At 33.3% G+C, this 16,677-nt stretch overlaps 1 protein-coding gene across 6 annotated transcripts; it reads right to left on the bottom strand.

The window, feature by feature from the left end:
- Positions 1 to 1,195: 1,195 nt before the first annotated feature.
- On the bottom strand, positions 1,196 to 15,721 carry LOC144960495 (CDC42 small effector protein 2-B-like). 6 transcript variants are annotated; one of them, XM_078893652.1, is made up of 8 exons: positions 15,669 to 15,721; positions 14,228 to 14,289; positions 10,442 to 10,660; positions 9,918 to 9,992; positions 8,414 to 8,552; positions 5,755 to 5,865; positions 4,177 to 4,335; positions 1,196 to 3,430 (listed from the first exon to the last, which is right to left on the bottom strand). In XM_078893652.1, exons 5-7 carry the CDS (start codon positions 8,465 to 8,467, stop codon positions 4,225 to 4,227), a joined length of 276 nt encoding a protein of 91 aa, XP_078749778.1. In that variant the 5' UTR covers positions 8,468 to 8,552; positions 9,918 to 9,992; positions 10,442 to 10,660; positions 14,228 to 14,289; positions 15,669 to 15,721; the 3' UTR covers positions 1,196 to 3,430; positions 4,177 to 4,224. The 6 variants fall into 6 exon arrangements, with proteins under 6 accessions (XP_078749778.1, XP_078749783.1, XP_078749777.1 ...); XM_078893657.1 differs by lacking the exon at positions 10,442 to 10,660; XM_078893651.1 differs by lacking the exon at positions 9,918 to 9,992.
- Between the last annotated feature and the right edge of the window lie 956 nt (positions 15,722 to 16,677).

The raw sequence follows: 16,677 nt of genomic DNA on the forward strand, positions 1-16,677 counted from the left end.
CATAATTTCATGAAAAAATCACCCGATTTACTTCAAATAAAGATTAAAATGCTCTGGGGAGCATATTCTTTCAGAAAATGGAATTTAAAAAATGCAAATCCAAATTTGTCTCCTTCCGACTGATTATGTCATGCACTGACACATTTATTATTATGGCAGGGATTGAAAGAAGAAGGGAAATCAAATTGATCGAAGACACAAAATAGTTATCACCGTTATAGAATGACTGATTCGATAAGACACAAGCAGAATTTCAAGCATCACATATTTTAAGTAACAATGTCTTTAAAAAAACAATATAATTTTTAACAAATATATAAATAGCGACCTGGCAACAACATTATTTTTTTTTAATCGTTCAGAAACCCGTTCTACATCATAAGTTTCCAGGGATGGGTCAACAAATACAAAGTCGCAACCCCTTCTAGTGCGATCCCACCATTCACAATAATGGGCAATTCATGCAAAGTCAAATTGTTCCATCCCTTCAGCTCTCCCACCAAAAAAATTATTTTTTTTAAATGTTAATATGCAACTGTGGAAAAATCAGCAAAAATCCTTATCCCTGAAGCTTGATGGATGAATTATATCAACAGACATGTGATAGAGAATAATATTGGAAAAAAAAAATTTAGAAAAATCAAATAATCTCTTTTAACAGTTATAGTTATAGATTTTGAAATTGAATTTTAAATAGTCAAATCTGAAGCTTATCCGCTTTCAAGGTGTAAAACAATACAATGAAATAAATCAGTTTTGATTAAGACTTTATTTTTTTCTTCTTATTTTTAACAGACAGACAGACAGAGAGAGAGAGAGAGAGAGAGAGAGAGAGAGAGAGAGAGAGAGAGAGAGAGAGAGAGAGAGAGAGAGAGAGAGAGAGAGAGAGAGAGAAGAGAGACGAGAGAGAGAGAGAGAGAGAGAGAGAAGAGAGAGAGAGAGAGAAGACAGAGAGAGAGAGAGAGTAGACAGAGAGAGAGAGAGAGAGAGAGAGAGAGATAGAAGAGAGAGAGAGAGAGAGAGAAGAGAGAGTAAACAAGTTAGGAGAAGTGATACACGAGTGTTAAGAATGAAGATGATAGACGAGTGTAATCATTTCAAATTAACACTTGGATACATCCAGAATTGACTAGAGAAATATAGACGAAGCTGCAATCATTAAATTACAGCATCGAAACCCAATTGCACAGAAATGACATTTTAAATAGGCTGGAAGAAAAGTTGACTTTAATCCAATTGGATTTAACAGTCTGATGTCACGTTGCCCAACAACGGCGGCCATCATGGTTCTAAACAAAGAAAATCGGTACTTTTTATTCTTCATGCTGGCTAGAACTTTTCATATGTCTTGTGATCAGAATGTGTAAAAGTCAAAACATGGTCAGATTTATAATGGGGTTTTTTCCCTCTGGATACGCTTTTATACTCATCGGAGAAATATTTCATAAGGGCGTCCGCCATTGTTCCGATAGTTTAGAGCCAGTTACTAAGTTACCAAGCGTCATTACGAGGGAAGCGAAGTTACGACTGTTGAAGCGTATTCTATTTTTAAAAAAAAAAAAAACAACAGGAAAGGGGGAAGACCCATTTGAATGAGCAGCTAATAGCCTTACAAATTATTTCCTCTTTATTTATTTTTTTTGTCAAATGAAATTTTCCAAATTCTACAATCCAGGACAGTTGACTAGGCCCGAATTTAGATGGATTTTATTAGTTTAAAAAAAAAAATCTCATAATAATAACGATAATTCCATAATATCAATGATAATATTAATAATAATAGTAATAATAATAATAATAATAATAATAATAATAATAATAATAATAACAATAATTAAAATAATAATAATAATGTTAACAACAAGAATAATTCATGTACAATACTTTTTGATTCGATACAAATCGACAACAGCAACAGGAGAGCAGAGCCTGTTAAACACAAACAGGAGAAAACCTAGCCTATTACAAAAACAAAACAAACAAAAAACCACTTTTCCAGTCCATATAACAGTCCAACCCAGCTATGCAACCACTACTGAGTGGACAAATGAGTCAAACTAAAAGATTTTCAAAAATAATGATAATAAAAAAAAATACAAATAAATAAATAAATAAATAAATAAGTGAACCGGAAAAAAAAAACCCCAACAATAAACCGGTGTTCACCCCAAATCCAAGCAGAATGGTTTCACGGAAAAGATTAAATAAATGTAACAATACCAACATCTAGAGGTGTCCTAAATAAGTCAATAAAATGTATAGAGAAATTAAAGGGAGTAAAAATGACTCTAATATAAAAGATGCCGATGTAATATAGAAGGTCAACGGCTGAAACGTCGTTTACCTTGTTTTGTATCTTTTTAATAATAGTCGATTTCACTCCCTTTATTTTTCTTTACATTAAATAAATATATGAGCAATAAAATCATGGCTATTTTGAAAAAAAAATGTCTAGATCTAAAAAAAAAAAATCAAGCGAAACACAGCTAACAAGTGTAAAAACAGACAAATTTATATCAAACCAAAAATCTTAGTTGCCATCACCATGTAAATGATTTGTACCTTAATATTAAATAAGAATAGACGACATGCGTCAAAATGACACCAGATCTACTTCTGAGCAAAAAAAACAAAAACCCCAATAATATAAGAGCATACCGTGGCTATCTAAGGGTCTCGTCCTATACGCTAAGCATTGCTGTTGGCTAAGGCCCCCTTGTAAAAAGCGTTTTGAGCATGTTTAGTGGATATTGCACTATATAAAGGCTTAACTTTTTAAAAATTTATCTTTTGTCATACCCAAAATCAATATTAACTTAATGACTTAATATTTAATGGATTTTGCGCCATATAAAAGCTAGAGTTTGTTAAAATTTACATTTTGTCATATGTGATCCTTCGCCTCAAAACGGTATTAAGTCGGTTTGGTTAAGATGTGGAAAATTGAATTTATAGCCAGAAATATCAGACTTGTGTTGAGTTTGTATGTTTTATTGAAGAGAATGGACACTATATTTTAGGGTGTTGATGCCAACTATTTATATTTTTGACCAGTTTAACATTTACTTCGGCTTTTAAGCATCTGGTTCGTTCCGACATAATACCGTTTTGAGACGATGGGTCACATATTGTCTACCAAAAATCAATACACACTTCAATTGGCAACCTAGTAAATGGTAAAATATTCAATAAAACGGTGCTGCTACTACTGCTGCTGCTGCTGTTATTTCCGTGCAAAAAAAAAAAAAAAGAAAGATAATCCACTATACAACAATTACTGTTGTCATTCATCAAAATTCATCATCAATGTCGTAAATAAACATAACGATAACAAGAGTAAACTAACTAAAAATTATCATTTATCATTAATCATAATCGTATCTGTTGTTGTTGTTGTGTACAATTGGAAGAACTATGTACATAAAGGCACCTGAGGAATAAAGAAAAGAAAAAAAAAATATATATATATTATGATGTAAATCTTTAAATTAAGGGGAGGTTTCACTGAAATTTCTATTCACACAGTACCAACCACAACGTATGCAAACACATAAACATACACATCTATAGACTACCCCCCCACACCCAACTACAACGTATGCAAACACATAAACATACACATCTATAGACTACCCCCCCCCCCACACCCAACCACAACGTATGCAAACACATAAACATACATATCTATAATATAGACTACCCCCCCGCCCCCCGTCACACACACCTAACCACACGTATCGCATACAAACACATAAACATACATATCTATAGACTATTCGCCTCCCCCCCCCCCTCTCATACACACCCGACCACAACGCATGCAAACACATAAACATACACATCTATAGAGCAGCGCCGCAAAGTGAGCTAGGGCGAGGTGACTTGCTCAAGGCCACACAACGCAGTGGCGGGTGATTGAACTCGGTACCTTTCAGGTAGGAAGCAAAGACCGTACCACTGAGCCAAGCTGGCCCTTAAATTTGAGAAACCCAGGGAGCAGGCACTGTTGTAAGATAAAGATCTCAACAATCTGTAAACAAAACGGTGACACAGGCAAAGCAAGAATGAAAAATATGAGATAAAGAAAACATCCTCGTCTGGGGATCGAATCTCAGACCTCCTGATTGCTGGTCAGACATGCTACCATTACACCACTCGAGTGTTAACTAAACTTACCTTATATATAAAATAACTACAAACGTCCCGTCCCTATCCCAGCATGCCCTAGGAGCTGCTCCTGGGCGGGAGATCGACGACAGTGATTTGCAAATGGCCCGGAGAGATGCAGTGGTTGTAGTCTCCTTTGGAAGACATCTGGTCCGTCACAGAGTTAGACTGTGAGGGAAGAGATGATGACGATAATAATAATAATAATAATAATAATAATAATAATAATAATAATAATAATAATAATAATAATAATAATAATTTCAAAACGTTCATAAATTAGCTACATTAAGTCTTCTGGAAAAAAAACAAACAAAAAAAACAACAACAAACAAACACAATATCAACAATAAGAAAATCTGGAAAATTCAGTGTGTTGTTTGTTTGTTGCTTTAGGTCTCTTCCAACACAATTGAGGTTATATGAGAGACCGCTGAAACAAAAAAACAAGCAATCTAACAAAAATAGTACAAATGTAAATCAAAATCATAACCTAAAGATATCATAAGCTAAATTATAAATAACCAAGAATAAACAGGCAGAAGATTTACAGAAAAAAAAATATCCCCTGTCAAAAATACAATCACAAACCAAAGAAGCAGGATAGGCTAGTAAAGAGAAGAAGAAACGACATCACTATCGGATCGTTTGTTTTGTTGTTTTTAAGGGTTTTACGGCGCTTGCAACACATTAAGGTCATATCAGCGCCAGTAAAAAGGAAGAAAATGGGATAGTAAAAAGTTCTAGAATTACAATTAAAGCACAAAAGAAAAGGTAAGACAAAGAGGAACTGGTTCAAATAGAGAACAGATGTAGATTCCAAGAGCACACCGTCAAAGCACTTAGTCCGAGATCACCCAAAAGTCTCATCCAGACACAAGCACAGGTCTCAACTAAGAGGAATACAACAAATGTGTACCAATCATACAATACAATATGTAAACTAAACATAATACAATGCATAACAGTACAGAGAGATGATTTACAAGGAAAAAAATATCTCCCAAAACTATAACTATACATTCGACTGTTTCCCTCCCAGCCAAGGAACTCCGGCAAGGATCAGGACAAAACCAAGTAATCTCATTCCAAGACAATGACAGGAAACAATTGGAAAATGGGTATGGGGGGATAGAAGACCCAGCATGTACCTATCGGATCGTACACCCATGCGAACATCATAGGTATATGATTCAAGGGTGATGCTCCCATCCAACCACCCGCTCAGTGTGTTGATATAATAATAATAATAATAATAATAATAATAATAATAATAATAATAATAATAATAATAATAATAATAATAATAATAATAATAATAAAATTAATAATAATAACAACAACACACAACAACAACAACAACAACAACAACAACAACAACAACAACAACAATAATAATAATAATAATAATAATAATAATAATAATAATAATAATAATAATAATAATAATAATAATAATAATACTAATAATAATTCAGAGTCAAAACAGCTGACAACTTGCCATACATATAACCTTATCATCAACACAGACAAACAAAATAGTAAAGGAAAAAAAAATATAAATAAATAAATAAAAAACTGACTTACGTTGGGAACATTGGGAGAACTGTTGACATCACCACTCCCCACATGGGCCGTATGCCTGAAGTCTGTGGGGAGGCCGATCATGGAAGGATCCAGGCGTCGAGTCCGTCGTTTCTGTTTTAGGAGTAAGAGTGAAAAGTTCAATACGATTAGTCTCATGTACTTCAGATTCAGCTCAAGGGGAAGCATGGCTCAGCAGTACGATCTTTGCTTCGTACCTGAAAGGTACCGAGTTCGATCACCCGCCGCTGCGCTGTGTTGTTTTTTACAGCGCTTGCAACACATTTAGGTTATATCAGCGCCAGTAAAAAGGAAGAAAATGGGATGGTAAAAAGTTCTAGAATTACAATTAAAGCACCCAAGAAAAAGTAAGACATAGGGGAACTGGGAACAAATAGGGATCAGATGTAGATTCCAAGAGCATACCATCAATGTACTTAGTTTGAGATCACCTATAAGTCTCATCCAGACACAAGCACAAGATCCAACAAAGAGGAATACACTCAAATGCTTACATTATACACTAAAAACAACAAATATAATAACACATAACAGAGAGATGATTTACAAGGAAAAAAATATCATCTCCCAAAACAATAACTATGCATTTGACTGTTTCCCTCCCAGCTAGGAAACCGGCCAGGGCCAGGACAAAACCAAGTAATCTCATTCCAAGACAAAGACAGAAAGCATGTTGGAAAACAGATATAAGGGGATAGAAGACACAATATGTACCCCCCTGCCCGCTATGGGAGGTCAGGATCCCCACCCAGGCTGCGCTGTGTGGCCTTGTGCAAGTCACCTCGCCCTAGCTCAATATTCGGCTGATGCCTGGGTTATTCCAGTCATCCCTAGGAATTGACCCTAAAGACAAATTTACCCTATCGGATGAATAAAGGGAACTTTATTTTATTTTTATTATTTATTTATTTAAAACCTGTCATTTTACTCGTCAGACGAGTAGTGCTCTCCCTCCCAACCGATCTATCAAAACTCCCCAATTTTCTCGATTCTGGCCTCGTACTACGCAGTTTTCAAAGACCAAGCAGCAACAAAGATACAAATTGTGCTTCAGTCTCTTGGTGGAATAAGTATTCAATAATAATAATAATAATAATAATACCAATACCACTACTACCACGACTACTACTACTACTACTACTACTACTGCTACACTACTACTACTACTACTACTACTACTACTACCTACTATACTACATAATAATAAATAATAATAATACTACTACTACTAATAATAATAATAATAGAAACAATAATAACAACAACAACAATAATAATAATAATAATAATAATAATAATAATAATAATAATAATAATAATAATAATAATAATAATAATAATAATAATAATAATAATAATAATAATAAAAGTGTACATCCATATTGCACCAACGTCTCAAGCAAAATGAGCTCTTGGCGCTTTACAAAAACATTATTAGACAATTACCACAGCTATTAGAATTCAACGGATACGTACACCAATGATTAAAAAGCTATCAATGTATAATAAATACATGGAAATGTAATAGATGTACATGAAAAAAAAAAAAAATCAAGTCACGAAACGTAATGTGTCTTGCGTCTGCTTTTGAATGTCTCCAGGGATTCTGAACTTCTTTCTTCTTCAAAGGGTAAACTATTCCAAATTTAGGGACAAAACGATGAAAAAACCCCCCCTGTTTTCAAGGGTTTTACTGCGATTTTAAGATACATTTAGGTTATATCAGCGACAAAATTTTACTGAACTTTTATGTAAACACATAGACCGATCCCTTTCTGAGTGTTGAACTCCTGTAAAAAGACAATTTGTACTTGCATTTTACCTTTGACCAGTTGATTGGAAAATATACTGAATTCGGTGAATATATTCGGAGAAACACCGAAAAAAAATTTCTGCCATCCAGTATTAGTATTTAGGCTTTATACCAACAAGCAATAATAATTTTCTATAATTATTTTCAATTTTTTTTACTTCCAAAAAATGTAAATATTAATTTATCAATTGATTTGTTTTGCAATCTTTTCAATTCATAGTGACAACTTTAACTATTTTACAGTGTTGAAATTATTCATACATAAAGCGAAGCTCTGGCTGTGAAACTGCATCCTTATTTATATATACATCATATTTCCATTATCCATTTATCTTTCTGTGTAAATTATAACACGTCTGTACAAAAAATGTCCTTTTTGGAATGCAATGAAGTATTATTATTATTATTATCATTATTATTATTATTATCATTATTATTATTATTATTATTATTATTATTATTATTATTATTATTATTATTATTATTATATTATATTATATTATTATATTATTATTATTATTATTTTTATTATTATTATTATTATTATTATTATTATTATTATATTATTATTATTATTATTATTATTATTATTATTATTATTATTTATTATTATTATTATTATTATTATTATATTATTATTATTATTACATTATTATTATTATATTATTATTATATTATTATTATTATTATTATTATTATTATATTATTATTATTATTATTATTATTATTATATATTATTATTTATTATTATTATTATTATTATTATTATTATTATATGGAAAATTAGATTATGAAACGCTATATATTCTATTGGTGAGTCATTCTTACCGGCTGTGGCTGGCCTCCTATACAACAAGGAAAACACAACAGAGACTCGGCCATCCTACTTGAGTTCTTGTGTCGAGAAATGTTGATGTGCTTTTCAGATAAACCGCTCCAAAAAAAAAATTAAAAATTTAATATTGGACTGGAGAAGAAGAAGAAGAAGGAAAAAAAAAAAATCAATATATATATATATATATATATATATATGTAAAATAAAAATTGTCATGGCTTTTAAAAAATACAGTATTTCTAACAATCTAATAATTGCACACGAACCTGGCCAAAAATAATTAAATATTTTCTTTAAAAAACTCCAAATTATCCTTGTTTTTTTAAGCTAAAAACAAAATATCAATATTCCAAAAAGGACAGGGAAAAATGAATTTTACTTTTACCAACAAATGTAAACGGATGAGATTGATCAGAGAAAAAAAAACAAAACAAAACAAAAAAAACAGTAACAGTACTGGCAGATAGATAGCCCTAGGCAAGTTCTGCTACACACAGCAAGTCTTCATCCCATCCCTGCCAAAAGTGACCCAAGTTTACATTCAGCAAAAACAAAAATAACCCAAGACAAGCACAATGATTTCAATCGAAGACCACCACACAACTTTGCGGCTATGTGGTTTAGTGGCTTTCGGATCGGAAGGTCCTGGGTTCTAGCCTCGCGCTCGGCACATAGTTGAGTCCTTGGAAAAGGCTCTTTACTCACATTCTCTCACCGTACTCAGGTGTAAAATGAGTACCTGGCCGTTAACAGCGTTGTCTTTGTCCGAAAAATTGCAATATCGTCAAACAGGTGTCATGTCCCGTCCTACATGTTACGTGTTGCTGTTGACCAGGGACCCCTTGTAAAACGCTTTTGAGCAGATTTAGTGGATATTGCACTATATAAAGCTCAATTTTTTAACATTTTTTTTTTAGATCAACAGTCTTCTGTCACAAGGAATAAATAACACTTCAAAATCCTTAAAATTATATATAGCCTGGCATCAGATTTCATTTGGATTAAGTTTTAAAGACTTTGAGATTCTCACGAAGTTCTCAAATTTTTCGTAACAGCTGGCATGTATGGGAAAGCGCTTTGAGCACATTTAGTGGATTTTATTCCACCCCTCTCATTGCAAAACCCTGTCATTTCTTAGTAAATACGTAATCGTTCAATAATGCTTTGAGCGCGTTGAATAAAAATTTTATTCAACGATTACAAAATATTTTCGCACATTTTAATTGGTGTGAAATAGGGTGTAAATGAGAGCTGATTGGTAATTAAAAATAATCTTTTGGTGCGCATGAATACAAATCCAACGTCTTTATATTTTGGGTCAAATTGTCATTCAAGCAGAAGGAGAAAGATACAAATTATGGTGAATAGAAGCACTAATACCATATCATTTGGTTACAAAATATCTAGTAATCTTACTTGTCGGATAGAATAAACGTATTATTTCATTTCTTTGTATTTTTTAAACTTGTGATATTTTTATCAAGCAATAGTACATACACGCAAGCTCGTTGTGTTATTGTTGTTTGTTGCTTTAGGTCTCTTCCAACACAATTGAGGTTATATGAGAGACCGCTGAAACAAAAAAACAAGCATTCTAACACTAACAAAAATAGTACAAATGTAAATCAAAATCATAACCTAAAGATATCATAAGCTAAATTATAAATAACCAAGAACAAACAGGCAGAAGATTTACAGAAAAAAAAAAATCCCCTGTCAAAAATACAATCACAAACCAAAGAAGCAGGATAGGCTAGTAAAGAGAAGAAGAAACGACATCACTATCGGATCGTACACCCATGCGAACATCATAGGTATATGATTCAAGGGTGATGCTCCCATCCAACCACCCACTGTTGGTTATTGGGTACGATAAAAATAACTTGTTTAATAAATACAAAGAAATGAAAGAACCGTATATTGGACTTCATATAAAATCTCAACTTTGTTTTCTTTTTAAATTGAATTTCATGCTTTCATTCGAACACACAATTGAATAATGTTTAGCGAGTGTGACGTACCTAGGGAATGATCAAATTAAGATGGACAAGTTTTATTCTTCCCCAATGCGTGGATCGTTACAACAGGAATGGGAGAGAGAGAGAGAGTAAGAGAGAGGAATAGTTAGATGAGGAGGGAGAAGATGAGGTAATCAAACAGGGGACAGAAAGGAATGAGGGGGTGGGACGATGAGGTAAATATCACAGACAAACGGGGGCTGTCCACCAGGTTCCTTGTTTCTGAAAGAATATGAAAAAAAATTTAAAAATACATTTTGTTTTTTGTTTGTTGCTTTAGGTCTCTTCCAACACAATTGAGGTTATACGAGAGACCGCTGAAACAAAAAAACAAGCAATCTAACAAAAATAGTACAAATGTAAATCAAAATCATAACCTAAAGATATCATAAGCTAAACTATAAATAACCAAGAACAAACAGGCAGAAGATTTACAGAAAAAAAAAATCCCCTGTCAAAAATACAATCAAAGATCATAAACCATATAAGAGTTACATAAGCTAAAAATAGTCAAATAATAAACATAACAGAATCATAAGATAAATAACAGACAACAGGCAGAAGATTTACAGAAAAAAAAAAATCCCTGTCAAAACAATCACAAACCAAAGAAGCAATAGCTAGTAAGAGAAGAACACATCATATCGGATGACACCATGCGAACATCATAGGTATATGATTCAAGGGTGATGCTCCCATCCAACCACCCACTTAAAAATACATAAATAATTGTTAAATAAATGTCTAAATTAAAAAAGATATATATAATTAACAATACATGTATTCATTTCAAAGAAGCTGTTATACAGAGCAGAGAAGTGAAACGACATGAAACAAGTTTTAAAAGTTTGCTCAGACCACCAGGGTGAAAAAGGCAATGATGATGATGTATTTGTTATTCTTTTTCTTTTTTTTTTTGGGGGGGGGGGGGGGGGGGGGGGGGTTCAAATAGGTCTGTAGGTAGACCAAAGGGACCAAGATCGATCCTGAGCACAGTCAAGATTTTTTCTGACTCTCACTCTCCCCCCCCCCCCTGCTCTCTCTCTGCCCATCCAGCATTGATTGGGTATCTGGGTCTGTGAGATCTGATGGATAGTTTTTTTTTTTTTGCAATAGACTTGCGCCCTATTCAAAGGGTAGCAAGCAATTGCTTTTGTCAGTTTCAAGCTATAGAAACTGAGATAAGCTTTGGCTCCATGGAAGAATTATCCTTTGACAAGTACATTCTCAGATAAAGCTTATATATACTTAGTTTTTCTTTTGTTCATTTCATAGCGGCCTTATCCCAAATCCAAGACTAGAAATTTTGTAAAAATTTGATACATTATAAAATACAAAATCAAGTTGTATGATGGTTGCCAACTCAGAATGAAAAAAGTAATAAACAAAAATGAATATATAACAGCTTCAAAATAGAACAAAACACGAAACATGGAACGTTTCGGGCTCAAAACTATTCTTCAGCCAACAACAAATAAATTCATTAATAATACATTTCTATCTGGAATTTAGTGATGTATTTATTTATTGTTTTTTGTTGTTGGTCGAAGAAGGGTTTTGAGCCCGAAACATTCCCTGTTTGGTATTTTGTTCTTTTTTAAGCTGTTATATATTAATTTTTTGTTTATTACTTTTTACAGTCCACAGCTTCTATAGCAGCCTAGTATCACTTTGATTAATGAAAAACTACTGAATTTTTACGCATAACACATTTGCCGAGCCCTACTGAATACTGAACTCTATTATAAAGTCATAAAGACATTTTATGTACATACTGTTTTTCCCCCATTCGCCAGGTGATTGAAAAATATTCAGAGAATTTTTTTTAAACTACTGAATTCCGTAAATTATCATCCTTACCGACAGCAATCTTTTACTCAATTATTGTTACAATTCGAAATAAAAAAAGAAAACGATAAAAAAAAATTAAATTACTAGAAAAGAAATAGAAATAGTCTTTATAGACATGAATTTCAATCATCACAACCGACTTATTTTTTTTTGTATAATAGAATGGAAATTCGTTAAGTGTACTGGCCATTTTTTGTGGTCTCGTGTTACGAATACTGGCTTCTGACCTACAGGTCTCTGTTTCGAGTCCTCTTTACGGGCTGCCCATAGTTGAGTACTTGAAAAAGGCTCTTTACTGACAGTCTCTCACCATACTCAGGTGTAAACTAGTATCATGCAGGCAAAAGCCTATCTTTGTTGAAACAAAAAAAAGGTTATTGTTATGGCACCTCATCAGCAACAAATCTTGTTTTACGGGAATGTTACTGTTGTCTTGTGCCTCTTTGCAAAGCACTTTGACTACAATTAGCAGATACTGTATATTTTAAAGTTCACAATTTTTAAAAATATATAAATAATAAATAGCTAGGTCTTTGACTACAATAACGTGATTTACTACAGCAATAATGTGTTAATATTTACATGAAGAATACTGGGTAGTGTAAATGTTGCTGCTCGAAGCTCGAAGAAATAAATAATAATGTGAAGTTGAATGTAAGCTTCAATTTACTACGCCACTACCACATCATCTCATTCATCTGTGGTGTTTCATTCATCCTGTTTTGTTGATAAAGGGGAAACCTGAGACGTTCATTTGACCTGTTTTTGTAATTAAATTGAAGCTTACATTCAACTTCACGTTCTTATTTATTAATATTTACATGTGAAGAGTGGTTTTCAAAAACTCCTTAAAACTCCACTTGTCCCATTTTGAGACATTGAGGATTAACTCCCCTAAAATATCTCGTTCGGCCTATTATTTTATTATGGTGGTGTTTATATGCACCTCCGTTGGCGGTGATGGTTAATTTATGAAAATGTTGCTGCATACGTCCATGGGGTTTAAATTTAAATAATTGAAAATTGCCCACTATGGGATGTCAGGAACCCCATCCAGTTATAAGAGTATTATCACAATTTAAAGTAATTCCAAATTGCTAGAAGCAGTGGAGTGAAAAAAGTAATAAACAAAAATTAAAATAACAGCTTAAAAATAGTCCTTCAGAGCCGGAGGTTATCCCAGTTTCTATCACGTGAAATGGACAATAGAAATTGATTGCTATCCTTTGGATAGGATGCTAGACTATCGCAAAGTACTTTCAATCAAATCTAACAGACTCAGCTACCCAATCACTGCTTGGTGGACAGGAAGGTCAGAAAAAAATCTCGTCTCCACCCGGGATCGAGCTTGGTCCCTTTCTGTGTGAAGCAGGGCTGGCGGAGTCGGTTATTTTTAAACCGACTCCGACTCCAGCCTTGAAACCGACTCCGACTCCTCAAGCATAGTATTAATAGGTAATAATATGCAACCAACACTCGCAGCTACTTTTAGCTTTTCCCCAGTATATGTATTATAACAATACAAGCCGCTTCATATTTGATATTGCATCATTAAAAGTACAAGCTCTTCATCATTTTTGGTTAGCTAATACCAATGTAATTTTTTTCAAATTTTATAGGCCTGGATACTATCTATATCTAGTATCTAAAATATTACACATTGAATGATATAAAAATGCAATGTCTGAAAGTGGTAAGGAGTCGGAGTCGGGACTTCTAAAACCGACTCTGACTCCGACTCCACCCTCAAACAACCGACTCCTACCGACTCCGACTCGCCAGCCCTGGTGTGAAGTGAGTGAGTGCTCTACCAACTGAGCTATCGGGACCCCTATTCAAAGCAGCTTTAAAAAAACAACAAAATAACAAACACGGAAGAACGTGTTCTTTTTCTTAAGCCGTTATATTCATTTTTGTTATTAAAAATTACCAGCTCACATCTACTCCAGTACTCCATTCTCTCTGTTGCTTGCCAACATTCTCCTGTCTTCTGTCACATTCTGAAAAAAAAAAATCGAATTGATTTAATTCAATTTAAAAGGAAATAAAGCATCGAAAAAACCAGTAGGGGTTTTGTTCTGTTTAAAAAATCGGATTATTTGTGGGACAAAACAGGAAAAATGCAATAAATCTTCCCAAAATAAGGTTTTTTTCCCCCTTTTTCTTTTTCGGATGATTGATGGATGCTAATCCAGGGTTCATTGTGAAAGTTCTGCTTTTCATTTCAAGTCAATGATTACAAAAAGAGTCAAAGATGGAATATCTTATAGAGGTAGAAATATCCTGAAATAAATACGAGAGAAAATGGATAGAAAATAAAGTAAATTATTGAGGAAAAGTCTACTTACTACTAACTACTAGTGATAAAATTGACCTGTATGATTCCTGCACATTGCTTTATCACATTGTGGATCATTATCAAAACTAATAATAAGGTAAACTAGCTTGATAAATTCCATCCAACTAATCTGAAGCAGCATGAGTTAGGCCTAGGCATAGGCATTAGTTTAAACGCTGTGGTTATCTGTCAGACAGGTGTCTGGGGATAATGACAATGACAGCCTAGTTTAAAAATGAAGGGGGTATCGCTAGTTTAAAAATGAAGGGGGGTATCGTGGATAAACAACACTACAACACTGGATAAATCACCTAAACTAAACGAGATTGTTGATAACTGTAGGTATTGAATTTCTTAGGATTCAATCTTATTATTCGTTCAAGTTCAAGTGTTTAGCATTTTGGAGAGATGAACCAAGTTTAATCCCAACCCCTCGTTGACTTTGTTTGACTGTACTGTTGACTTTCCAAACGTATCTGAATCTGCCGTTTTCTACTCTTGTCACTACACGCATCATAATTACTTTGTCTGCAACACACTAAGAACTGAAATAAAACCACAATTGAATAAAAAAATACCCCGCCTACGCCCCCGCCTACAACTTCATCTTTGTCAAGTTCACCAAATAAAAATCAACAAGTCAACAATGGTGTGAAGTGAGTGTGTGGGTGTGAGAAGGACGCAACATGAAATGATCAAATTAAACCCTGATGATTCAAATAAAAACGTTCGGGATTATCTTAGCATGATAACACTAAGCAATTTAACTTCAGCTCTAGCCACTTAATTCGAATACAGATAGGTAGACCATTTCCGACATCACATCAGACTCGTCGGGGTCACGAACTTTTTAGGAAGTTCCCATCCGTTCGACTGACTGCCAGACAAATGAAAATAAAGGAATAGTGAAGCCGAGATGACTTTAAATTTAATTGAAATTAAAATACAAGAAGTAGGACACTGTTGTTAATTTATACTCACTTATATCTTAAGACATGAACAAAATTAATCATTATTCTAATGTATATTTTGGATGCTTACCATCACAAAATGTCACAACTTCATTGAGTGCTCACGATGAACCCGGAAACGACTTCCAAAGTTTTCTTTTCACTGTTCCATTTTTTGGTGAACTCATCAAGTATAATAAAAAATCTCGGTGATTAACTAACGAAACAAAACTATGTACTCCATTCTTTTAATTTATTTATTTATTTATTTATTTATTTATTTATTTATTTATTTATTTATTTATTTATTTATTTATTTACTTATTTATCTATTTATCTATTTATTTATGTTTTTATTTATTCATTTATTTGTTTATCTAATTTTCTTTTTATGTATTCATTCTTGAACTTTAAATTTTTTTTATTTTGTAATGGTTTTCGATCGCACAGTGGAGAAGCAATCACCTAGAATCGTTTTGACTCCAGTTTAACGTACTCATCTCGACGTGTACATATATGCAGGTCTGACATCCGAACCTACTTATAGGGCCTAGTTTAACATAGTGTTGTAATGGACAATATTTTGCGTCATTTAAAAATAAAGATTTCCACTACAATGAGCAATAAGGAATTGGATTATCAGATCTGTAAATGAGTGCACGTCATGGAGCCCTTACATAATTGCACGATGGTGCACGTTGATCTATATTCAAAGTTCTTTTTTGTTTGTTTGTTTATTTGTTGGGTTTATTTAGTTTTGCTTTGATTTGTTTTTGTTGTTTTGTTTGTTTGTTTTTTGCTTGTTTCGTTTTTTTTTATGGGGGGGGGGGGGTTTATGTTGGTGGGGGGGGGGGGGGGGGGTTTTGTTGTTTGTTTTTTTTTTTGGGGGGGGGGGGGGCAGGGGGAGGGGGGTTGGTGGTATTTTTTCGTTTTGTTTTTCTTCCGACTCACTCAAAATTTGAAAAAAGATAAATATACAATGATAAAATCTTAACATATTAATGCCGGAAAGCTGCTGGAAAATAAATAAATAAATAAATAAAGATCCGAAAAAGTGTTTACGAAACTATACCAAACAAAACGGAGAGAAAAAATACAAG

The sequence above is a fragment of the Berghia stephanieae genome, chromosome 15, assembly GCF_034508935.2.
Source record: "Berghia stephanieae isolate SIO BIC M18660-M18661 chromosome 15, UCSD_Bste_1.3, whole genome shotgun sequence".
Classification (NCBI taxonomy): domain Eukaryota; kingdom Metazoa; phylum Mollusca; class Gastropoda; order Nudibranchia; family Aeolidiidae; genus Berghia; species Berghia stephanieae.